General features: G+C 45.9%; 2 protein-coding genes across 8 annotated transcripts in view; one reads left to right on the top strand and one right to left on the bottom strand.

Moving 5' to 3' along the window:
- Nucleotides 1-452: 452 nt before the first annotated feature.
- Nucleotides 453-24,743, bottom strand: part of pik3c2b (phosphatidylinositol-4-phosphate 3-kinase, catalytic subunit type 2 beta) — a 42,690-nt gene continuing 18,399 nt past the window's right edge. For all 4 annotated transcript variants that reach the window (XM_084349470.1, XM_084349469.1, XM_084349471.1 and 1 more), the window contains 27 exons: nucleotides 24,561-24,640; nucleotides 24,293-24,356; nucleotides 23,968-24,114; nucleotides 23,810-23,843; nucleotides 23,288-23,483; nucleotides 22,807-22,929; nucleotides 21,736-21,903; nucleotides 21,310-21,424; nucleotides 19,841-19,983; nucleotides 19,469-19,657; nucleotides 18,177-18,270; nucleotides 17,814-17,908; nucleotides 17,404-17,584; nucleotides 17,094-17,201; nucleotides 16,408-16,500; nucleotides 16,158-16,287; nucleotides 9,079-9,215; nucleotides 8,504-8,673; nucleotides 8,248-8,404; nucleotides 8,033-8,142; nucleotides 7,741-7,942; nucleotides 7,074-7,198; nucleotides 6,524-6,641; nucleotides 5,341-5,416; nucleotides 4,015-4,121; nucleotides 3,563-3,691; nucleotides 453-2,441 (listed from right to left, as the gene is read on the bottom strand). In XM_084349470.1, coding sequence (XP_084205596.1) covers nucleotides 2,250-2,441; nucleotides 3,563-3,691; nucleotides 4,015-4,121; nucleotides 5,341-5,416; nucleotides 6,524-6,641; nucleotides 7,074-7,198; nucleotides 7,741-7,942; nucleotides 8,033-8,142; nucleotides 8,248-8,404; nucleotides 8,504-8,673; nucleotides 9,079-9,215; nucleotides 16,158-16,287; nucleotides 16,408-16,500; nucleotides 17,094-17,201; nucleotides 17,404-17,584; nucleotides 17,814-17,908; nucleotides 18,177-18,270; nucleotides 19,469-19,657; nucleotides 19,841-19,983; nucleotides 21,310-21,424; nucleotides 21,736-21,903; nucleotides 22,807-22,929; nucleotides 23,288-23,483; nucleotides 23,810-23,843; nucleotides 23,968-24,114; nucleotides 24,293-24,356; nucleotides 24,561-24,640 — 3,483 coding nt within the window. In that variant the 3' untranslated portion in view covers nucleotides 453-2,249. The remainder of the gene's footprint in view (nucleotides 2,442-3,562; nucleotides 3,692-4,014; nucleotides 4,122-5,340; nucleotides 5,417-6,523; nucleotides 6,642-7,073; nucleotides 7,199-7,740; nucleotides 7,943-8,032; nucleotides 8,143-8,247; nucleotides 8,405-8,503; nucleotides 8,674-9,078; nucleotides 9,216-16,157; nucleotides 16,288-16,407; nucleotides 16,501-17,093; nucleotides 17,202-17,403; nucleotides 17,585-17,813; nucleotides 17,909-18,176; nucleotides 18,271-19,468; nucleotides 19,658-19,840; nucleotides 19,984-21,309; nucleotides 21,425-21,735; nucleotides 21,904-22,806; nucleotides 22,930-23,287; nucleotides 23,484-23,809; nucleotides 23,844-23,967; nucleotides 24,115-24,292; nucleotides 24,357-24,560; nucleotides 24,641-24,743) is intronic.
- On the top strand, nucleotides 9,158-16,140 carry LOC311255205 (uncharacterized protein). 4 transcript variants are annotated; one of them, XR_014622335.1, is made up of 3 exons: nucleotides 9,158-9,269; nucleotides 14,094-15,805; nucleotides 16,040-16,140. XR_014622335.1 is itself a non-coding variant. In XM_084349488.1 (2 exons), exon 2 carries the CDS (start codon nucleotides 15,263-15,265, stop codon nucleotides 15,740-15,742), a length of 480 nt encoding a protein of 159 aa, XP_084205614.1. In that variant the 5' UTR covers nucleotides 9,158-9,269; nucleotides 14,094-15,262; the 3' UTR covers nucleotides 15,743-16,140. The 4 variants fall into 4 exon arrangements, 2 of the variants coding, with proteins under 2 accessions (XP_084205614.1, XP_084205615.1); XR_014622336.1 differs by having other exon boundaries at nucleotides 14,094-15,809; XM_084349488.1 differs by having other exon boundaries at nucleotides 14,094-16,140.

The raw sequence follows: 24,743 nt of genomic DNA, 5'->3' as shown, positions 1-24,743 counted from the left end.
TAAAAAATATTTAGAGATGTAAAATGTAAAAACAAAAACTGGAAAGTGACTCAGAGTCTGTGAAGTTCTGCTTCCTCGCTTTTTCACCGTCCTCCTCAGAAGACTTTCAGTCCATTTATTAACTTTCAGTGCTTATTTCAGTAAAAGTAGCAGTGCAACAACCTAAAACTACGGAAGCCCTGAGGGGTCCGTCTTCTGTCGGATCCAAATTATTTTCTGAAGACATTTTTTTTCAGGAACTTTTAAAAGATAATAGTTTGGATCAGACAAAAGACGGATCGGGTCTCTCAGCTGCCCCTCAGCTCTGTCATCAGCTCAACGTACTGACAGTGAACAACCTGCATGTTGAGAAGAAGAAGAGAGGACATGAGGACAGAGGACATGAGGACATGGGGACAGAGAACAGAGGAGATGGGGACAGAGGAAAGATGAAGTGAAGACAGACACGACCGTCTTTTTCACTTCAAGTTTATTTTGTAGTGCAAATCATACAAATGTCCAAAATGAGGGTCCACATTAATGAGCCTGTGAGTCACATTGTCAGAAGGTCAGTCGGTACAGTACATGAAGATCCAGTTCACTTTGAACTTACATTCTGTCCCGTGGTCTCAAACGCACCACGTCTACTTCACATCACTCGTCTCCATCAGATCAACATGACGGACGTGACGTCGTCAGCTGCAGCCCGCTCACCAAACTCCATTCAAAAACTGCATTATTTAAAAAAGAGGGGCTGACTCTGTGTGTGTGTGTGTGTGTGTGTGTGTGTGTGTGTGTGTGTGTGTGTGTGTGTCAGTGTCTCAGCGTCACGGCTGCAGCTGACAGACTACAGGAGAGCATTCGGGTCAAAACTACAAACTACTTGACGTCAGATATCTCAGTGAACATTTAGACTGAAGTGTTACTTAATGTGACGTTTCTCATGTTGTGAGTGCTGAGCAGTGATGATGATGATGATGATGATGACGATGAGTTCGTCTCTGCAGGTTCGCTCCTCTTTGTCTCGTCTACAGCGCAAAAACCACCTGCAGGACATCACTCGCCTCCCTCAGCCTTCACTGCAGCCTAGATTATTACAAATCTCCCAAAAAGTACAAAATCACACACAGACAGATTATTTAAAAAACAAGGAATGAAATGTGATGCGATCCGCCGGCGGGCCGAGCGCTGATCCAGATTAATAAGAGCTGAACAGAAATCAGAACAAGCTGAAGTTCAAACTGAGCCGTGTGTCGTCCAACAGGAACGTTAAGAAGCTCTCGTGCACCACAGATACAAAATCTGATCCTCATCCACACTATAAAAATATGCTGCAGTCTGCTTCAACATCCACGCCACCTCAGCTACTTCCTGTTAGCAACATTAGGCTAAAGCTCTGTATGTACACTCTGCTTTGTGCTGAAATCACAACCGACGCTCAGAAAAGAAAAGACTTCACAAAAAAACGTCCTGGAATTCTTAAACGCAGCTTTTCAGTCCTGGAAAATGTCTCAATGACTCAACTGGACGAAGGATTTCACTTCTGATCAAGTTCAAACTAAATGTTTCCTTCACAATAAAACCAACCTCTGAACAGGAAATGTGCATTTTCTTCATCATCCCTTCACTCTACTTCCTGTTGATAAAACTCAGTTTCCCAGCATGCATCTGTGCGTGCTGCCTGGAAACACACGAGATTCTCAGTCCAATTATAATTATTATGATCATAAATCATCTCCTCCTTCACAACATCAGAAATATAAAAAAACTAAATCATTTCATCATCAGTCTGAACAGGAAACACCTCGGGCTTCTCTTCAAAATAAAGGCGTGAATCTAAACATGTCCTCATGAAGACATTTCCATTAATCGTGACTCTGAACTCTGCTGACACCAGTCGGATCGTGAGGAGATGAAAGAGTTTGTGTTCACACATTAGTGTTGAAGTTAAAATTAGAACTGTTCGTTAGTTGAACTCGTTAACTAGAAAGTTTAAAGGACCTGATCATGAGAATAAATCTGCCTCATTCACAAAACTGATGATTTTTAATGATAATTGTTGAAATTAATTAGCAGATGTGTTCAGTTTTCAGTCGGCGTTACAGGACAAACCTGCTTCGAACTAAACCTAAACTCCCTCACACACAGAGGGAGGATCAGCCACATGGCTTTTACTTTGAAAGGACTTTCCTTTTGTCTTCTGTCCTCATCAGGAGGACAGGTTCTCTTCTTCTCTCCCTTTAAATCCACCGCTTCCTGTTTCCTGTCCATCAGTGGGCTGAGTCTGAGCCAACGGCGCCCAGCTGGTGCCAGTCGACCCAGTGCTGACCCGGGACCAGCCTCTTCAGAGGGATGAAGGTCTCTCCCAGCAGGGTGTTTTCCCAGAAAGCCCCGTCACCAAGAACCCGCAAGTGGATCACCCTCTGGTCCAGGTCCCCCCGAGGGATCCGCTCGTACACCAGCTGGAGGGTCAAAACAAAACATTCATTCAAACACTTCAAATTCATGACAGCTGATGACGATCAGTTCAGATCAGGACCTGAAACCTGAGACCTCCACCCAATCAGAACCCTCACAGCAACCAATCAGAACAGACCTCACAGCAACCAATCAGAACAGTACTATATGTTTCGACGTATTTACAGTAGCTGTGTCCAAATTCAGGGGCTGCATCCTCCGAAGGACCCGGCCTTCGGAGGATGCAGCGTCAACCGCTGTTAAATTGGACGGTCAAGCCTTCGGAGTATTTCCTGGTTGCGTCACCAGATGTTCCCGCCCCTTACCGTTACATCACGATTGATGCTGCCCAGGCCCGCGAAAGAGAGTTGACTGAATGGATTTCATGGTTTTCTGAACGTCTAACATTTTGAAAGTGAAGGCTTTTAAGGTTTACTTCCAACGGCATAATGCTAATTTATGCCGTATGCTAATGCATCACCAGCGTCACGTATTTTAACTGAAAGTCCGCTGAAGTTTAACATATCTGGCAATGGATGATCAAATGAGTAAAAACCGAGTATAAACCCAGAACTTACATTTAAATGTCAAGTCCGCGCCACTTGATGTCGCCATTGTTCAGTTTTCCCTCTTCTTTTCCGGGACTGAGCAGCGGCGCGCAAAGGATCTTGGGATATGGGAGGCCGCGAAGGATAGTAGCGGTGCGTCCTCCAAAAAGCGGGAGAAGCAGGCTGCATTTGGAGGAGCCTTTAAATTTGGACGGCCTTCGCGCAGCGTTGTGACGTAATTGGCCTTCAAATCCGCACTTCGAAGGATGCAGCCCCTGAATTTGGACACAGCTACTAACTAAGCTAAACTCAGCTAGGCTAGGTTTAACTAAGCTAGGCTACGCTAAGCTAAGCTACAGCAGGCTGCGTTCACATTAGCTTTAGCCGTTAGCTGAAGCAGCCTGTTGCCTTCAAGGTTCATTATTTTCTCTCCAGTCAGACTCTTTCTAAACCTCCACGCCTGTGAGTCAGGTGATCACTGCAGCAGCTTTCTGATTGGCTGGCAGGTGTCAGGACTTCCTGTCTGTGTGTTACAAGGTTTAACATCATGCTGTGTGTCATAAGAAGACAGGAAGTACCATCTCGTTGTAGGTGGGGTTACAGGTGCGGCGTGCTGCCTTGGTCTTCCTCTTGCTGGTCTTCTGCGGGTCTGGCAGCAGGTACAGCTTCACGTACGGGTCCGGATCTGTGCCGTCCTGCAGGGGCTGCTGCAGGAACCAGAACATGTTACTTCAGTCAGGTTCTACAGAACCAGCTGATGTTTGAGGACATCATCGTCACATTCAGTGAGAAATACTTCACTGCTCTGTTCAGGTGAGTTAATGCTACGACTGCTCAGACCTACAGTGAACGGTTAGCATCACAGTTAGCAACAACTTCTGTCCAGGCTCACCCCTAAAGGTGGACTGACCTTTAAGGTGGACCGGCTGCTCTCATTCCAATTTTTCAAAAAAGTTAAATTTCATGTTTACTACACACACACACACACACACACACACACACACACACACACACACACACAGTGACTGACCAGTCCTCGTATGTGCATGACCATGATGAAGAGTTTGTCGTTCTTGTAGGAGATCGACAGTTTGACCTCACCGAGCTCTTTGCCTGAAGCTGGAGACCACGACAACTCTGCAACACACACACACACACACACACACACACACACACACACACACACACACACACACACACACACACAGAGTTCACTTGAGTTATTAGGGTCATGTTTCTGTCAACAACACTTCTGTACAAATAAAGTTATTCACACGCCACTCAGCCTTGCTTCACTCTGACCCGGTGGCCACTTAAGGTATTGCAGCTCCAAATTCCCCTGCGGCCCAAAAATCATTTTCCCACAGAGCTCCATTATAAAAGAGACGTCTGCCAAACTGCTGACACCAGGAACTTCAGACGAGGTCCATTATGACGCTATTGTGAATTTTTGATCGATGCAGGTTTTATTTTCATAAAACCTCCAATAAGCTGAGAAAAGCGATTTAAAGAGCCGTGACGTCATCACAGTGTAAAGTATCGGCTGAGCAGGAACTGGTGGGCGGGGCCAGCGGGGGAAACTCTACTGTGCATATTCAAAGAGCCGCATAACCAGGAAGTAAACACGGAAACTATTTTGTCTTTGCATCTGGTATCTAGTTCTAGGTGTGTGTGTGTGTGTGTGTGTGTGTGTGTGTGTGTGTGTATGTCCAGCTGAACACACTGATCTGATCTGAGGCTGGAAAACTCACTGGACTTTAAACCCTCACTGTGTGTGTGTGTGTGTGTGTGGCAGGTGTTTATCTGTGAGTGGACCAGTTAAACTTTAACAGAGCGTCACTGGACCGAGTCAGTCGGAGCTCTAGACTCATCTTGGTCATAATCTAACTGACTGAACTCAACAGGAGCCGACGTGTCACAACAACATTAATGTAAATTCATCCTGCTCAGCTCTCGTCAGTCGTTCAGCTCACGTCACCTGGACGTCACCTGGACGTCACCTGGACGTCACCTGGACGTCACTGGTCAATTAGAAGAGACGTCTAAAAAACGTTCATAGGTTCTCACTGGGGTCTTTGCTCATTGGGTCCTTCAGAGCAGGTTCGGCCCGACTCTGTCCACCTCTCAGAGGTGCCAGTGTGAGTCACTGCGTGACCAACAGAGACCGCACATCGTGTATCAATCTGTTTATATCAACAACCTCTGTTATTGATCAGTTATCTCTCTGTACTGACTGTCGTCCTGCAGCAGCTGCCGATCAATGAAGCTTCAACCTTCACACTGATCAGTTTATATCCTTCTTATCTGTGCATGTGTGTGTGCGTACATGTGTGTGTGCATGTGTGTGTGTGTGTACCTGCTGGTTTGCTGGCTGGTGTTCCTGGCCTCTCATCTCGGGGCAGCGGGTGGAAGAAGGTGTAGATGAGGTCACACTGAAATGATTAATATCATTCAGATTATTGTCTTTTTTTATTATTGTTATTATTATTATTATTATTATTATTATTATTATTAATGACTGTTGACTTTTCTTTTGTGAGTCAGAAAGAGAGTGACAGAGAGAGACACACAAGAAAGAAGAAACTAAAAGCCGAAGTGGATCAGAACGTTATCTCGCCCAAAAAAAACATGATGAGTCAGCAGAACATCTCTACTGTCAGAGATAGGAAGCAGAGACAGATGCTCACCAAGTACAGGCTCAGTGACCACAAACTGACAATCCAAACAGGAAGACACAAACAATCATGGCAACCAAAAGACAACACAACATGTGGTCACTGCTCGACAGGTGAGGCTGAGACAGAGACGCACTTTCTCCTACAATGTGAAACATTCAGCGACACCAGGAACATTTATTTTAACAAGTTCAACTCTGTAATCTCAGAGTCCAAAGAGCTGAACCACCTCTCAACATTAAAATACTGCTGGGAGAAGGAGACAGGGCATACCTGCTGCCCACACACACACACACACACACACACACACACACACACACACACACTGTATATATAACTAATGTAAATCAATCTTGGTGTTGTGTTTGTGTTGTTATTTGTTGTGTTCTGTCCGAATGTTTGGACAAGTTGTGTTTTGATGCTTTGGCAACATTGTTGTTAAACTTTCATGGCAATAAAACCAGAGAGAGAAGCCTCCGTCCTGCCAAGTGTCTAAAACTGGAAAGACCTGATACAGCTGATCCACACCCTGTGTGTGTGTGTGTGTGTGTGTGTGTGTGTGTGTGTGTGTGTGTGTGTGTGTGCTGATATGGTTCCTGACACTGAAAACATTTCTGAGAAGCCTCTGAGTGAAAATGAAACCTGACGGCCGAACAGAAATATCTGAAACGTTCAGACATACTGATACACAACATAACACAACACGTACACAACACTGTTGGAGAAGCTAACACTGATGTTAGCCTGTTAGCTTTAATTACTGACTAGCCAGAGACAAGTGAAGGAGACAGACGTTGTCATGGATACAGTCAGTCATCATCATCATCATCATCATCATCATCATCATCATAGAGTGTAGCTGACCTGAGCGACCTCCTGGGCGGCGTGGATCAGGTGCCACACGTAACCATTCAGCTCGTCTTTCCTCCTATCAGCTGTCGCCTCACCCCGGGAACGACCAATCACAAAACGGCTTGGGAAACTGTGGGCGGGGCAAAGAGAAGAGACATAGAACACTTGTGTGTGTTTGTTTGTGTGTGTGTGTGTGTGTGTGTGTCATTGACTTATAAAGATGGCCGACATGTCTCCACGTCCTCCCACTGTACAAAAGGAAGCCAGGATATCTCAGATACGAGTGCTGCCATCTTGTGTTGGTGATGTCAGAGTCTGTGCAGCTGTGATTTGTGGGTGGAGCCACAGTATTGAGGTCCCGCCCACACACCTGCCTGCTCAATTACAAGCAGGACTCAGCTGTCAATCATGATGTCACCCCCCATTAATTAAGTAATTAAAACCAAACTGATCAGAAAAATGTTGAATGGACAGAAACCATCCATTTATTATTTTCTCATGTAGTTTCAGTTTTTAGTTTCTGGGTCCAGGTTCCATCTTGGGCCCGGTCAGCGGTCAGTACCTGGGCAGCTTGGATGAGGGGAAGATGAGTCTCAGTTTGCTGTGAAGTTCATGAAACTCTTCAAACGTCCTCTGAACCAGCTGCGCCTCCTGCTGGCCGTCACGCTCCACCTTCACCACAAAGGCCTGACACACACACACACACACACACACACACACACACACACACACACACTGTTACATCTGTTTGTTTCTCACAGTTACTGCTGACTTTACTATTTTCACTGTAGGTTTGTTTTATGTTTGCAGAATTATTTCTTGTTTTATCACGACAGCCGTCCGAACAGCTGATTGCTGACAGAGACTTCTCTGATCCACTCGTCTGAAAGACAACGTGATGGAAGAAAAACAGACCAGAACATGAAACCTCGATGTTTGAAATTAATCAGCTGGCTGTCGTGTTACTGTGGTGTCTGACTCTCCCTCGGTGTTTCCTCTTGTGTGTATAGTCTGCGTGCTGTCTTGTCGTCAGTTCGTCAGTCGCCTTCACTCTGTGATGTGTTTGCCTGACCGGTCTGGTTTCCTGTGTACCGGCTGAACTGACCTTGCGTGGTGCTTTTGGGTTCAAACCTGTGTGCTAAGTTTCTGTCAATGTGAGAAGTGTGAATCATCAAATATCCTGTCATGATGAATCTTCTGTCTCCGCCCTGTGTCCTGTGTGGACTCACGTATCCTTTGCTGGGGTTGGAGGTGCGGATGTGTCTGCAGATGTACAGGTTCCTGATGACGCCGTCGCTCTTCGCCGTGTGGACTCTGGGAGCGAACGACAGCGTGGGACGATCCTCCGACGAGGCGAACTTCATCTGAGCCAGATTGTGGATGAAGAAGTTGAGTTTGGTGGCGACGCTGCCGAGGCTGGACTCAATCAACCTGAGAGACAGAGAGACAGACAGGTCAGAGACAGACAGGTCAGAGACAGACAGAGTGTGTGTGTGTGTGTGTGTGTGTGTGTGTGTGTACCTGGTGAAGTACATGGTGGCGTCGGCCTCAGACTCGTGAGGCCTCAGCGCGTCGTAGACGTACTTCAGATCATCCAGATCAGAAAGTTCAGGGATCCCACAGGACAACATCTGCACACACACACACACACACACACACACACACACACACAGAGTCAGTAGTTTCTCTTTTTCACTGTGTGTGTATGTGTGTGTGTGTGTGTGTGTTGCACCCACCAGGCCCAGCAGGTTGAGGAACAGGTGTGTGTGTTTCCTGATCAGGTTGTACGCCTCGCAGCACAGATCCACGAAGTCGTGGAAGCGACTGGATGGTTTGTCTCCTCCGTTGATGACGTACGCCATGTCAGAGGTGAAGACGAAGGGGGCGCGGTCCCTGCAGGTGTCACATGACCCACATCACGCACCAATCACAGGTTCACAGACATAACATACCTGCCCCAGGGTTAGGGTTGGATGACATCATGACTCTCACCGTTTGATGTTTCCAAACATCTGTGCGTGTCCCAGGAACTTCCCGAAGTCGATGTGGAACATGTGACCGCTGGTCTTCAGCATGATGTTGTCGTTGTGGCGGTCACAGATTCCCAGGATGTAGGTCGCCACGCAGCAGCCGGCACACGAGTAGATGAAGTTCTCCACCGCCTGAACACAGGAAGTATGACTCTACCTTTACTGAGACTGTACCTGAGGTTCACACCTCACAGCTCAACATCTGCCAGAGAGTGTGTTCAGTACAGCTGTGTGTTCAGGTGTGTGTTCAGGTGTGTGTACAGCTGTGTGTTCAGGTGTGTGTACAGGTGTGTGTACAGGTGTGTGTACAGGTTTGTGTACAGGTTTGTGTACAGGTGTGTGTACAGGTGTTTGTACAGGTGTGTGTTCAGGTGTGTGTACAGGTGTGTGTACAGCTGTGTGTACAGGTTTGTGTACAGGTTTGTGTACAGGTGTGTGTACAGGTGTTTGTACAGGTGTGTGTTCAGGTGTGTGTTCAGGTGTGTGTACAGCTGTGTGTACAGCTGTGTGTACAGCTGTGTGTACAGGTGTGTGTACCTTGTCGTACTGCTCATCAGTAGGGTTGTGTTTCTGCAGCCAGTCGGCCAGCGGTCGGTCTTTAAAGGACCCAGTGACTCCGTGTTCCACCTGGATCTTCCTCAGAGTGTCAGCGTGAGGAATCATCTCCACCATACCTGAGAACATGTAACGACACACCTGAGAACAAGTAACAACAAACCTGACAACAGGTAACAACACACCTGACAATCTCACCTAAGAAAACCTGTCAAACCTGTCACTATCCAAGTACTTTTTAGTACTTTTTTTTTGTTGAAAGATTTGTTTTTATTAACAGAAGTTCTTACAGGATGCTTGTGGTGTTTAGCGAGCATCTACAGTTGGTTACAATTAGATAAGTCATATCTTACAGAAGAAGTATACGCAAGTGTATGAACTTACAGACACACCACAGCAGGATGATTTTTAAACGTCAGAAGAGGAAAGAAGAAAGAAATAAAAAAATAAAGAAATAAAAATCAAATCAAATCAAAACAAAACAAAAAATGTTACATGAACATTTCCTGTTACACTTGAGGTTAATTCAATGGCACGTTTCCAAGATTCTTCTATCAGTGGGCAACTCCATAACATGTGTAGAAGATCACCATCGGTTATTTTACATCTCCGACATCTGGAGGAAATGTTGCTGACAATTTTATGTAACCTATAAGGGGTGTAGCATGTCCTATGGAATATATTAAACTGAACTTGCCTGTTTTGTGGAGATTAACACAGTCTGTGCCTGTTCCAATAGATAATGCCAATCCACCTCTTTATAAACACAGCCTAAGTCTGTTTCCCATTTTCCTTTTGTAGATGTTTTATGTTTTATAAATAGGTAACTTTCCATTAATGATACAGTCTATAGAAGATGTTATTCCTTTTGTTGATCTGCATAATTTGTTACATAAATGGGATTCAAGAGGAGTTTCTTTTGGGATATCTGGGAATTTTTCTTTAGATTTCTCCTCAACCCAGTCTCTGATTTGTAGGAACTTGAAAAAAACTATATTTAGGAGGACTGAATTTTTCATTTAATTGTTGGAAGTTAGCAAACGTATCATTAATGTATAAATCAGCAACTGTTTGAATTTTTTTGTCTTTCCATCCCTTCAACACTGAGTCAGCGATATGGTGTGATAGGCTGGGATTACCCCACAAAGGTGTCCGTCTGAGAAAAGAAATGTTTGGATCCAAAAGTGAGTGAGATTCTTGCCAAGCGGCGAATGTGTTCAGTGTTATTGGATTGTTTGTGAGTGTAGCTAAACATTTTTTTGCACCTATAAATGGATCATCCTTTAAAGGTATAGGCATCATCTCGTGTTGTTCTATTGGGACCCATCTAACCTCACTGTTCTCTGCATGCAGCCAGATCCAAATTGGTCGGTACTGAGAGGCGAGATAATAACTCCTAAAGTTTGGTAGGTTAAGACCTCCCCTTGAATATGGAGCCTGCAGAGAAATGAGTCTGACCCTGGGGTTTTTCTTTTGCCATATAAAAGGAGTTATAATTTTGTTAAGGTCTTTGAAGAAACTCTTGGGAACATTTAGAGGCACTGGAATAGATGAATAAACTTAGGCAAGATACTCATTTAAAAATATTAATTCTGCCGATGAGAGACAGTGGAAGATCCATCCATCTTTGAAGGTTAAGTTTTGTTTGTTCCAATAATTTTATATAATCCTGTTTAAATATTTGCCCATCTGATTTACCAATTTTTATTCCTAAATATTTGAAGCCACTGATGCACCATTTCAATGGGTCAGTGAGAGCTCTAATATTGTTGTCCTGTATATTCAGTGGTAGAATCTCACTTTTAGTGTAATTTAATTTATACCCTGAAACTGCACTATATTCTCTGAGACATTTTAATAGAGGGGGGACTGACGCGTGTGGATCGGTTATATATAAGAGGAGATCATCTGCATATAGAGAAAGTTTGTGTTCACTTGTACCAAATTTGATTCCAGCTATGGAGGTGTTGGAACGGATGGCGATGGCTAATGGTTCGATCGCAAGTGCGAAGAGCGGTGGGAGCTTGGACAGCGTTGCCTGCAGCCTCTGGATCAGGAGAAGGTGTTAGACAGAATGTCATGTGTTAAAATGTTAGCTTCAGGTGCATTGAAGAGTGTTTTAACATATTGAATGAATTTCTCTCCAAAGCCTGTAGCCTCTAGAGCCCGAAATAGAAAGCTTGGTTCAATCCTGTCAAATGCTTTGTTTGCGTCCATAGATATTATTAGCATAGGATTTCGATTTTTTTGAGCGGTATTTAGCATGTGGAGCAGTCGCCGCACGTTATCTGCTCCGTGCCTGTTTTTAACAAAGCCTGTTTGGTCGGGGTGTATTATCTTTGGTATAACATCTTCCAGTCTGAGGGCAGTTAGTTTGGATAGTATTTTATAGTCTGCATTAGGGCTGCCACAAACGATTATTTTGATAGTCGACTAATCACCGACTATTTTTTTCGATTAGTCGACTAATCGGATCATACGTAAATTGAATGTATAACATACAGTTTATCGCACCAGCATGCAGCTGCTCTTATATAACAATCATTAGCTTACAGCTTGAAGTGTTACTTACTAAAAATGAAGACAATTAAGATGATAGTTCATTAAACTTTTAATGAAATATAGGGGTGCAACGACTAGTCGACTAGTCGACAAATAGTCGACTGCTAAATTAGTCAATGACTAATTTAGTCGTCGACTAGTCGTTAGTGACGTCATCGTGTGTGTATCCCACGGCATGCAATGCCACGCTAAACAGTGTTTCACCATAGCCAATTGAAATAGCTCAGAGTGAGACATCTCATTTTCCCCAACTAAATAAGAGCCATTGTTTTTTGTGCAATTCATAATCTGACTACTTTGATAGTCGACTAGTCATCGACTACTATAACGACTAGTCGACTAGTCGTTAGTGGCAGCCCTAGTCTGCATTTAGGAGACTGAGGTCTGTATGAGTCACATTTCTGCTTGTCCTTGCCCGGTTTTGGAAGCAGTGTGATTGTTGCGATTTCCAATGAGTCTGGTCATTTTTTTTTTCTAGAGCTTCTTTAATCATGTTCGTGAGGGGGGTCAGTCATTTTTCTGAAAAGGCCTTGTAGTACTCGATAGGGAAGCCGTCAGGCGCGGGAGTCTTGTTGTTTTGATAAGAATTAATGGCTTGGAGTACCTCCTCTTCTGATATATCTGCATCAAGCAGCTCTCTATCCTCATCTTGTAATTTGGGAAGAGTAATTCCATCCATGAACCTTTTTGCTCCAATATTGTCAGCGTCCTGCCCAGTTTTATACAACTCTTCGTAAAATTGCTTGAATTCTGCATTCATGGATGTTGAGTCGTTAAGGACTCTGCCATCCTCTGTTGATACCGAGTGTATAAATTTGTCTGATGTTTCCTTTCTAATTTGCCGAGCCAGAAGTTTACTTGTTTTGTTCCCAAATTCATAATAGTGATACCTGGTCCTGGCCATAGCTGCTTCCTCTTTGTTGGTACATAGATTATTATACTGCATCCTTGTTTTTGTTAGTGTGTTCCTCCTTTTTGGTGGCAATGTAGTCCTGTTCCAGCTTTTTAATATCATTTTCTAATTTAATTAGTGTCTCTCTATTTTTTTTAACCTTATGAGCACTGTATGATAAAACATGACCTGTCATATAGGCTTTAAGGGCCTCCCAAATGTTGGCATGTGAAGAAGAATTTGAATTGGCATTGAGAAATATTTCAATATTAGTGGTCATATATGAAATAAATTCAGGGTCTTTTAACATGTATTTTTTAAGTCTCCACCTGCGTGTTGAGGGCTGTGGAGTATTAATCGTCCAGGAGAGTTTAATAGGATATTGATCCGGGAAGGTAGATAGGAGCATTCAATCACCGAGGACATCGTGTCCTGTGGCATCAAGAACATGTCAGTTCTTGAGAGAGTATTGTGTGTTGGTGAATAGAAAGAAAAATCCCTCTGATTTGGATGAAGTTTTCGCCACACGTCAATTATGCCTAAGTCTTTCATACCTTGGTTTAGTGCTGCTGCTGCCTTTGATAATGAAGTTGTTTTGGGTGATGATCGATCCAAAAGGGGGTTTACGACCAAATTAAAGTCTCCACCCACAACACATCGGCCTCCAATTGTAGCCAGTTTCATAATCAGATTGTTAAAGAATAACGGGTCGTCGTAGTTAGGCCCGTATATATTCACCAAAGATATCTTATTCCTATTTATTACGCAGTCTACAAGCAAAAATCTACCGTTTTTATCCTTTTCAACTGAATTTAATTTAAAGTTCAGGTGTTTATTAATGAGCAGGGCGACACCTCTTGCTTTTGAGGAACAGGAGGAGTAGAAAACCTTACCCACCCAATCCCTACGCAGTTTTAATCAGTGTCAGTGAAGTGGCTCTCTTGGATAAAGGCAATATCTACATTCTGCCTCTTTAGATATGACAACATTTTCTTCCTCTTAATTGGTGAGTTGACCCCTCTAATATTCCAAGATATACATGTTGATTGACTCATGACATACGTTCTTCATATAGATGTCTCAGTAGGATGAGTATCGTGGCATTTGGGTCTGAGGATGCCTGACTGTGTTCCTGCGTTGAGTTTAGTGGTGGTAAAACAGCTCTGACAGTGAAGAAGTTTGAGTTTTAGTGAGAGACCATATATAACCCCAAAACATTAACGTAAAAACCTGCCTAGTAAAACCCCCGTAACAAAAACACATTAGGTAGGTAACTCTCTTAAACTACAGTGGTGGCTCCAAGCAACTGCTGTAATTAAAACTAGCCACTCATAACCGTTCGTATATGGCAAAGTTTAAAATGTTGTTATAGATAATACAGGAGTATGTAAAGGGTAAAGAGGTTGGTTAAGTAAAATATGATCCCCTTCTATCACTGGGGAGTAAAATGTGACATCATGCTCATAAACCTAATCTGGATTCACAGCAATAGTTGATTAATGAACAATTGGCAAGTCGGAGGACTTTCTCTTTATCTCTGAAGTTCAGGAACTTGGCGATGAGGGGCCGTGGTATGTCCGACTTCTTCCCGATGCGGTGTGCTCTTTCCAGGGTGATGGGTGAGGTGAAGTTAACCATGTGGAGTACATCTTCAACATGAGCCGGAAGCTGGGAAAAGTGCCACTGCTCTGGAAAACCTCCTGCGTGGTACCAGTACCAAAGATCCCTCACCCAAAGGACTTCAACAGCTACAGACCAGTTGCTCTCACTTCACACCTGATGAAGACCCTGGAGCGGCTGGTCCTTGTCCATCTCCGCCCTCTGGTGGGTCCTTTTATGGACCCACTCAAGTTTGCCTACCAGCCTGGCATCGGAGTGGACGACGCCATCATCTTCCTCCTGGACAGATCACTGTCTCAACTGGAGAAGCCTGGACGCACTGTGAGGATCATGTTCTTTGATTTCTCCAGTGCTTTCAACACCATACGGCCTGCACTTCTGGGGATAAGCTGGAGCTCACAGGGGTGGACCAACACCTCACGTCCTGGATCCTCGACTACCTCACCAACCGGCCACAGTATGTGAGGGCTCGGGACTGTGTGTCGGACACAGTTGTCTGCAGTACAGGGGCCCCACAGGGAACAGTCCTGGCCCCTTTCCTGTTCACCCTGTACACTGCAGACTTCTCCCACCAATCACCCCACAGCCATCTACAAAAGTTCTCTGACGACTCTGCTATCGTCGGCCTCATCAGGGACGGGGACGACGGAGCCTACAGAGAACTTATTCAGGACTTTGTGGACTGGTACCAGCAGAACCACCTCCAGCTCAACGCCAGGAAGACCAAAGAGCTGGTGGTGGATTTCACTCAGGTGAACATCCTGGGAACGGACATTGAGATGGTGACGTCTTACAAGTACCTGGGAGTTCACCTGAACAATAAACTGGACTGGTCTCATTACACTGCAGCAACATACAAGAAAGGTCAGAGCAGACTCCATCTGCTGAGGAAGCTCAGGTCCTTTGGGGTGCAGGGGGCACTCGAGGACTTTCTATGACTCTGTGGTGGCATCAGCCATTTTCTATGGTGTAGTCTGCTGGAGAAGCAGCATCTCGGCAGCAGATAGGAAGAGACTTGATAAACTTATCAAGAAGGCCAGCTCCATCCTGGGACGCCCTCTTGACCCAGTGCAGGTGGTGGGAGAGAGCAGGATGATGGACAAGCTGTCATCGCTGCTGGTGAAGGAGTCCCACCCCCTACAGGCCACTATCACAGCACTGGACAGCTCCTTCAGCGACAGACTGATACACCCCAAGTGTGTGAAGGAGAGGTATCACAGGTCCAAGTGTGTGAAGGAGAGGTACCGCAGGTCCAAGTGTGTGAAGGAGAGGTACCACAGGTCCAAGTGTGTGAAGGAGAGGTACCGCAGGTCCAAGTGTGTGAAGGAGAGGTACCATAGGGCCAAGTGTGTGAAGGAGAGGTACCGCAGGTCCAAGTGTGTGAAGGAGAGGTACCACAGGTCCAAGTGTGTGAAGGAGAGGTATCACAGGTCCAAGTGTGTGAAGGAGCGGTACCACAGGTCCAAGTGTGTGAAGGAGAGGTATCACAGGTCCAAGTGTGTGAAGGAGAGGTATCGCAGGTCCTTCCTTCCTGCTGCTGTCAGACTCTACAACCAGCACTGCTCCCAGTAGACCTCACATGCACTGTGCAATACAAAACTTTGCACATATCCACACATTTTCTGGTTTGCACTAGTTGGTAAATTTTTAATACTCATATTTATCATTTATTGTTTGTAAATAAAAATAGCAAACTTCATACTTACACTGTTCATATTATAGATACTAAGTTCATATTGTAAATACTATGTATATACGAGTTAAATTCTATTTCTTATCTTCTTATTATATTGTTTATTTTTACTTTTTTATTATTTAGTGTGACACTGTCCTTTGGCTGCTGTGACTAAGAAATTTCCCATTTTGCAGGACAAATAAAGGAATTCAGATTCTGTCCTCCTGGTAAACACCTGTCCTACACCTGTCCTCCTGGTAATCACCTGTCCTACACCTGTCCTCCTGTGGTATACACCTGGTGTGTCCTCACCTCGTCCTCTGCCAGTGGAGAAACATTTGAAGATGACCATCCTCATGTCCAGACCCTCCTGGATCCAGATCTTGTTCATGATCCGGATCACCTGCAGAGTCAGCATGTCCTGCCGCAGGTCATCTCCTGACTGGACAGAGACATCAGCCGGGGTCAAAGGTCATGTCATTGACCTGAGTTAAGACCCTTTGTATCTCTAAAGACACAAGGTGAAGCACACTGAACAGGTAAAAACATGGAGAGGTTTTACCTTGAAGATGACGTTGATGTTGTCTCCCAGAGGATCGAGGTTTTGGAAGGACAGTTTCAGAGGAACGGCGTTGGAGTTGAAGAAGGAACACGACTATAAAAGAAGAAGAAGAAGAAGAAGAAGGAGAAGAAGAAGAAGGAGAAGAAGGAGAAGAAGGAGGAGGAGGAGAAATTTTACTGTGTCCATGTGATGTCTCAACATCTCCTGATCTCATCCTGATGATCCTGATCTCACTCTGCTCTCCTTCTCTGAGTCAGTATGTCTTCACTTCCTGATGACATCATTATCTCTGATGTCCATTCAGAATAAACGTCCAGAAATCCAGTTAGAAATCAGAGAAATGAGCCGACTCAGAACCCCCCTGAGAATCATCCTGTCTTTAAGTCTTCTTCAGTATTAAAGGAATCCACAGAGGAACGAGTGGATCAACAGCTGTGAGTGTATTGTGATGTTTCTGTTCCAGATTCAACTCCAGATTCAAACCAGGACTTTTCAAACTGGAGGGAACATGAATGTCCCAACCACATTTATGACCATCCGTCACAGAGATGCTGACATATTTCAGTCTGAAGAGCTGAGCTGATGTTAGCATCCTCCGAGCCGTGATGCTAACCTGGCTGAAAAACCTTTTCAGACACTGAGCTTTCGTTCTGTGTGTGTGTGTGTGTGTGTGTGTGTGTGTGTACCTGGATGTTGATTCCTGTGACGAGCAGCGCTGGGTTCAGTGGAAGTCTGCAGCTGCTGTTCACTGAGAAGAACTGCTTCATCTCCTCCAGACCCTCCTTGAGGACACACTGTGAGACACACACACACACACACACACACACACACACACACAGTATTATGACGTGTATGTAAAGACATCTGGTGGAAACTGACACTTCCAGGTGTTTTCCCAGGTTTTCCTGGGTGTTTGTCACTTTGCTCTTTTAACACATTAAAATGATTCTCCAGGACCGCAGGTAACCTGGCAGGTAACGTTTCTGTCTTCCCCACCTGTCTGCTGGACGGCGTGGAGTCTCGGACTTTGTGGGCCACCTTGGCGAGGACGGAGACGAGCCAGCACTGACGGTCGAACTCCTCACGGAGACCCCGACCGACGCAGCACAGCAGAGCGGCCAGAAGGTGCTGATAGCGAGCGCTGAACTGACTGTCCTGCAGGTTGTCCTTCAGCAGCCTGACGGACAGACACAGTCAGGGTTAAACCTGACTTACCTGAACTAAACCTGACTTACCTGAACTAAACCTGACTTACCTGAACTAAACCAGACTTAACCTGAACTAAACCAGACTCTGATCCAGAGAGCACTGATGACTACATATAAACTTCAGAGGTGATTAAAATCTACAAACTCGATGTGAGATCAAACTATTGTGATCAATGTGTGATCAATAAATGAGCCGACCAGAAGAGGTAGTGAGCGACGCGAATGTCCCCGATGGCTCTCCGTAGGAGGAATCGAACCAGCGAGCTGTCCAGGTAACACTCATACTTCAGAGCCTGAGACACAGAGACGGACACAACAAAGACACAGTGAGTGTTTCTGCTCTGATAATGAACATTATCTCATAATTTGCTGCAACCTTTAACTGAAAGCTGTGGAAGGCTTTTAATGTGAAACATCTGTGCAGGAAGTGCAGAGTTTCATGACTGAACAGGTAATCAGTGAGTCAGACAGGAAGTGTGTCACACATATAAACCAGGAGAAGTTACAGAATAAAAGCCAGGTTTTCTGAGCAGCTGTCAAAATAAAAGCGTCTCGTGTCACCTGGACAAGCTGAGGCAGGAAGTCCAGCAGCTCTGGATCAGAGATGGAGTCCATCCACTGAACAGCCGTCCTCCTCAGCTCCTGGTCCGGAAACCTGAAAGACACACGTGATGATGTCACTCAGGTGATCGTGATGATGTCACAGCTTCAGATGGACAGGTGAGCGTCGGGGGGCGGGGACTAGTGTTGCTTTCATCAACGAAAATTGAGACGAGACGCAACGTAAATGGTGGTCAAGTGACGGAAACTATAATCAAATATATAATGTAATATTGTTGACGAATAAAAACGGGACTAAATGTGGTTTACAAAATAAAAACTCTGCTAAAACATCTCTTCATTTTCGTTGACCAAAACGAGACGATACGAAATGTTGTAACGTTATTTCGTCTCGCTATTATTATTATTTTGCAATATTTCTGTTTCCTGAGTCTCAGTTCAGGGCTGCGTCAGGTCGCACTGCGTCAGGTCGCACTACGTCAGGTCGCACTGCGTCAGGTCGCACTGCGCAGGCGCAAAGTTCAGACACAAAGTTGAACTTTGCGACGCAAAGTTCAGTCTGACACAAAGAATCAGTAGCTACGATCTGTTATTTGATCTTTTCTGTCAACGAACTCCCATCTCATTATATCTCCCTCAGGTCCAAACCAGTTGTAGTGTTATATCTTGTGATCGTTTTTATGATGCAGAATCTGACTTCAGTTTACAAGCAATACAAGAGACACACACGTTTTATCTGCACTTTTTTATTATGTTATTGTAGCTCGAGCATTCAAGCACCTTGTTTCTCTTTAAGTTTGAAGCCATTTTATTTATTTATTTTATTTAATTGTATGTGTGTGTACTTCTTACATGTTTGTAGGTAAAATAAATATGTTGTAAATTCAAATCAGAGCGTCTTCCGTGTCTGGAACTGAATGTATTCTTGAGTCTATGAGGTAACAGTAATATAATAATAAGATAACCTTGTTTGACTTGTGAAATGGGTGACTTAAAGAACATGTTGGTTTTGTCTATTCTATAGCCTACTAGGTACTTGTACTATATTAACTGGGTTAAATAGAATTGCACTACTAAAAAGAGACTTAAGTACAATTTTCGTCGACTAAAACTAATTCTGACTAAAATAAGAGTCAAATGCTCAGACTCTCAGTCGACTTAAACTTGACTGGACTAAAAAGAGTATAAACGTGGCTAAAACTAATAAAAACTAAAATGACAATTTGACACAAAGACTAGACTAAAACTAAAATTAAAACAGGCCGCCAAAAACAACACTAGCGGGGACGTACGAGGCGTGGAGAAGTCCCAGGGCGTCCAGGTGACCCAGGCAGGCCCACTGTCTCAGCAGGGCGTAGATGTCGGGCAGACAGGACCACTGCCAGCAGGGGGCGCTGGCCAGGACCAGCGGAAGAGCTGCACTCTCTGCCTGACAGAAGGCCTTCTTCTCCCACAGCAGCCGCTTATCCTCCACCGTCAGCCTACACACACACACACACACACACACACACACACACACACACACACACACACACACACACACACACACACACACACACACACACACAGAGATCAGTGGTGTGGTGCTGACAACAGGCTGACTGACACAGTGTGTATGTGTGTGTGAGCGCGCATGTGTGTGTGAGTGTATGTGTGTGTCTGACCAGAAGACAGCCTTCTTGTGGAGGACGTCCTGCAGCTGGATCTGACTGATGGTGTCCAGTCTGGAGAAGTCGTACTGAGGACAGAAGTCTGCTGGAGGAGGAGTACTGAAGTGAACCTCGAACGACGACGTGGGAAAGTCCACCTGAGGGACAGACGGACGGACGGACAGACGGACAGGTCAGAGTTTTAATTCGAGGATGTGGGTCTGTGTGTGTGTGTGTGTGTGTGTGTGTGTGTGTGTGTGTGTTCTATATAACCAAAGCTTTAACGAGGTCGTTAATCAGGCAAAAACACAGTTGACTGAACTGAAACAAAGAGCCAGAGCCTGTGTGTGTGTGTGTGTGTGTGTGTGTGTGTTTGTTGTGTGTGTGTGTGTGTGTGTGTGTGTGTGTGTGTGTGTGTGTGTGTGTGTGGTGTGTGTGTGTGTGTGTGTGTGTGTGTGTTTGTTGTGTGTGTGCGTGTGTGTGTGTGTGTGTGTGTGTTTGTTGTGTGTGTGTTTGTTGTGTGTGTGTGTGTGTCTGATTAAAGACGAGTTAATGGGGAGAGCTGATGCAATAATGGACAAAAGACGTGATGAAAAGATGTCCTCAATCAGAAAACAGCTGATTTTTGGGGCAGTCTTCAGGAAATGAGTCTGTGACCCTGTTCAGACCTGGTATCAACATCCACCCTGAGTAATCTGATTACAGATTCGGAATCATTGTCTCCTTCTTGTAAATTCAGCATTAAATGAAAACAGTCAGTTGTTTGTTTCCCTGTAAAAAGTGTGAGTTTGTGGCAGCATGGCTGTACCAGCCTGTCTGCTTCTGTGTCTCAAGTGCTAAAGTCTCACCTGCCAACATTTAGCAGCTGTTTGAACACACTGTTTACACTGATTTCACCATTTACACTCAATTTATGAAAGAAGACCCTTTTTATTGATCTAAATATGTCACATTTTACAAACACACTAACCAGTAACCAGTATAGGCGACTTCTTTGTCCCCAGACTCCCTTAACAAATGTGTCAGTTTAGTGAGTTGTTGAGTTGGAGACACTTTATAAACTGTGTGAAACTCTGTCTCTGACTGATTCTGACTGATTTGTTCCTTCTTGTAAATTCAGCAAATGTTCTGCATGAACTTCTTTCTGTCTTTGAGTAGAAACATGGAGTCTGTTTGTCCCAGTGACGGACGAGCAGGAAGTGACATCACATCACAGCTGGTCACTCAGGACGGATGTTGAAGTGAGCGCAGGAAGTTTTATTCTGTTCAACTGTTTTAAACATGAAGTCAAAGTCAAAACTAGATTTAGTGACTTGGTAACGGAGTCGATAGAGAAGGAGGAAGTCTTCCACTATCACTGCTGGTTGAAGTGAAATGCATGCTGGGATACTGTCTAAATGAGCGGAGCATGAACACTTGAGGTCATCTGGACTCAGGATGTGACCTCTAATCGTGCGGACGTGCTGACACACTTCCTGTCTCACCTGCAGGATCACGCTGTCCGGCTGGCTGAAGTTTGGCGAGCTTGTCCGGGCATTTCCGTTCCTCCCCGGAGCCGAAGGCCACAGACCGAGTAACTTCCTGCCACATGTCAGGACACTGCACACACACACACACACACACACACACACACACACACACATCAGTTCACACACACTTCCTACAGGTATGTGAACTGGATATATTAACTCAGCCAATATTAACTTCATCTCTGTTTCACTGCTTTTACAGACGTGGAGTCAGATGTTCAGACATCCAGCAGCTGTTAGCTTAGTTTAGCTAAATTTAGCTTAGCTTAGCATTAGGACTGGAAACAGGTGGGAATAGCTAGCCTGGCTCTGTCCAAAGCTTGAAAGTTAAACATTAACCGGTTTTATCAGTCCAGGTGTGTCAGAGGTCATGTGACTCACTGTCTGAAGTTGAAGAGCGGCATGGTGACCCAGCCCAGAGCCTCGATGCTGCGCCGCTGCTTCCCCTTCTCCTCAGCTCCTCCAGGAGGCGGCAGAGAGCTGGCGTACAGAGTGACGGTCAGCTGAGACTCTCTGGGCAGCTGGTTGATCTGCACTGGGAAAGTCACCCTGCAGGGGGGAGACAGGGGGAGAGAGAGGGGGAGAGAGGGGAGAGAGAGGGGGGGGGAGAGAGAGGGGGAGAGAGAGGGGGGAGAGAGGGGGAGAGAGAGGGGAGACAGGGGGGAGAGAGAGGGGGAGAGAGAGGGGGGAGAGAGGGGGGAGAGAGAGGAGGAGTGAGGGGGGGAGAGAGGGGGGAGAGAGAGGAGAGAGAGGGGAGAGAGAGGGGGGAGAGAGGGGGAGAGGGGGGAGATAGAGAGGAGAGAGAGGGGGGAGAGAGAAGAGAGAGAGAGGGGGGAGAGAGGGGAGAGAGAGAGAGGGGGGAGAGAGGGGGGAGAGAGGGAGGGGAAGAGAGAGGGGGGAGAGAGGGGAGACAGGGGGAGAGAGAGGGGGGAGAGAGAGGAGGAGTGAGGGGGGGAGAGGGGGGAGATAGAGAGGAGAGAGAGGGGGGAGAGAGGAGAGAGAGGGGGGAGAGAGAAGAGAGAGGGGAGAGAGAGGAGGAGTGAGAGAGGAGAGAGAGAGGGGGGAGAGAGAGGAGAGAGGGGAGAGAGAGGAGGAGTGAGAGAGGAGAGAGAGGGGGAGAGGAGGGGGGGAGATAGAGAGGAGAGAGAGGGGGGAGAGGAGGGGGGGAGATAGAGAGGAGAGAGAGGGGGGAGAGAGAGGGGGAGAGAGAGGGGGAGAGAGAGGAGAGAGAGGGGGAGAGGAGGGGGGGAGGGGGGAGATAGAGAGGAGAGAGAGGAGAGAGAGAGAGAGGAGAGAGAGGGGGGAGACAGGGGGGAGAGAGAGAGGGGAGAGGGGGGAGAGAGAGGAGGAGTGAGAGGGGGGAGAGAGAGAGAGATAATACAGGTGACTCTACAGGTGTTAACAGGTGTGTCCAGGTGAGGCTGTGATGTCATCGCTGTGACAGGTACGTACCTCTGGTCCCACACCACCAGGTGGAACAGGTATTTGCTGACCGACTGTTTGCTGGTGTGCTGCGGCGCGCAGAGCTCCGCCCCTCCATGAGTCAGAGAGCAGGACAGGAAGAAACCCTCGTAACTGACCAATCAGAGAGCAGCACAGGGACATGATGTCACACAGTTAATGAGTGACAGTGTTCAGGAGGAGCATCGCTTTTATCAACAGCTGACTGTCTCGACTTCATTCTTCTTCTGTGGATAATAACCAGCAGCACTCTCATCAACAACAGCAACTACAGCACCTGAATGCACCACGAAGCTCAGAGTGAGTCATACTGTGTGAACGCTCACATATATAATCACCTGTCGTCCACACGTTCAGTCATCACTCATTATTCTGACAGATTAGATTAAAACAACATGATTTATTTTATGATCTCACATGTGAATTAAATTATAGATCAGGAACTAAAACTGTCAGAAGTGTGAGTGTGTACCTGGCGGCCCAGGTGATGGGGATGCGGTGAGCGGCGTACACGTTGAAGGAGAGCACGTTGGTGACGAGGCCGGCCTCCTGCACCGGCGCCGTGCAGCAGTTGCTCTGCGGCGTCGTGTGGAAGTTGGCGTTGAACGTGCTGCAGTACAATTCCACCAGATCCAAGATGGCCGCCGTCAACTTCTCCACCACTTTCTCTGTGAAAGGAGGAGACGACGCAGGGTTCATGTTGCTCTGTGTACAAAGACGAGGCTCCGCTCTACATCAGAGCTGCGTGTCCCTGTCCCACCTGTCTCACCTCCACGAGTCAGGGTTCACACATTAAAGCAGCCACACTACAGATCCGGACTCTGGTCAGGATGAGACCAAAATACAATTTAAGTGTTTCAAGTGATCTGATACTGATCCATGTGATCTACAGTCGATCACATGGATCAGTATCAGTGTGTCGGTGACAGGGAGTGAAGAAGTGTCGGCTGTGTCCACTGGACATACTCTTTATTACTGAGCTGCTGGTACGTACCTCTGTTCTCTCTGACAGCCAGCACTGAAGCATCCTGGGAGGAAACCATGAAGAAGAGAACAGAGTGAACAAGGTGAGGCGTCAGTCACAACGTTTAAACCTGTTCATGTTTAATGGAGCGCTTCAACAGCTGATCCACAACAAACACGTTGATTCACCTTCAGCACTTTGGGCTGCAGGCGACAGGGGCATGCTGGGAGCTGGCTGAGGGCGGACGTCACATCAGGTGTCTCCACGGCAGCCAATGAGCTGCAGAGCGCCTTCACTGATTGGACGAGACGCTCCACGTGCAGCGGCAGCTCCACCTTAAGAGACGCACAAGAGAAGAAGAAAAAAAGAAGAGGAAGAAGAAGACATTTTGTCAGTCTGAGCGCTGAAGACTGTGTTGACAAAACGTCATGTTTGATTTGAGATGTTGTTAAACAAACACTGAACTTCAGCTGTGAATGATGAGAAACTCACAGGTGGACAGGTGTGTGTTACCTCTGACAGCAGGAAGGACTCAGCTTCATTATGAAAAGTGTCCAGCAGCAGAGTCAGAGCCTCCCTGATCACACACACACACACGCGCGCACACGCACACGCACACGCACACACACACACACAATAATACAATAAGTTTATGTTTTTGTGTCACATATTTTAGATCAGTGAATTTCATTAATTTAAGCTGGACACCATAACAGCCAATCATCTGCAGCAGCAGAATCATTATTATTAATATAATTAAGGTCCAGGCCCCGCCCCTCACCTGGTGACGGTCTGTTTGATTGGACGCTCCTGCAGCAGGATGCTGTGGTTCATGGTGGACAGCGTCTCATCGTCTTCTTTCTGTCATTAAAAGTAAAACAGTGATGACCTGAATCATCCTGCAGCAGACTGCAGTGTGAGTGAGTGTGTGTGCGTGTGTGTGTGTGTGTGTGTGCGTGTGTGT

The sequence above is a fragment of the Pagrus pagrus genome (genome assembly GCF_965226575.1).
Source record: "Pagrus pagrus genome assembly, chromosome: 3".
In the NCBI taxonomy this organism is placed as follows: Eukaryota; Metazoa; Chordata; class Actinopteri; order Spariformes; family Sparidae; genus Pagrus; species Pagrus pagrus.
The sequence above is the reverse complement of the archived record's forward strand: the minus strand, read 5'-3'. Positions and strand labels throughout refer to the sequence as shown.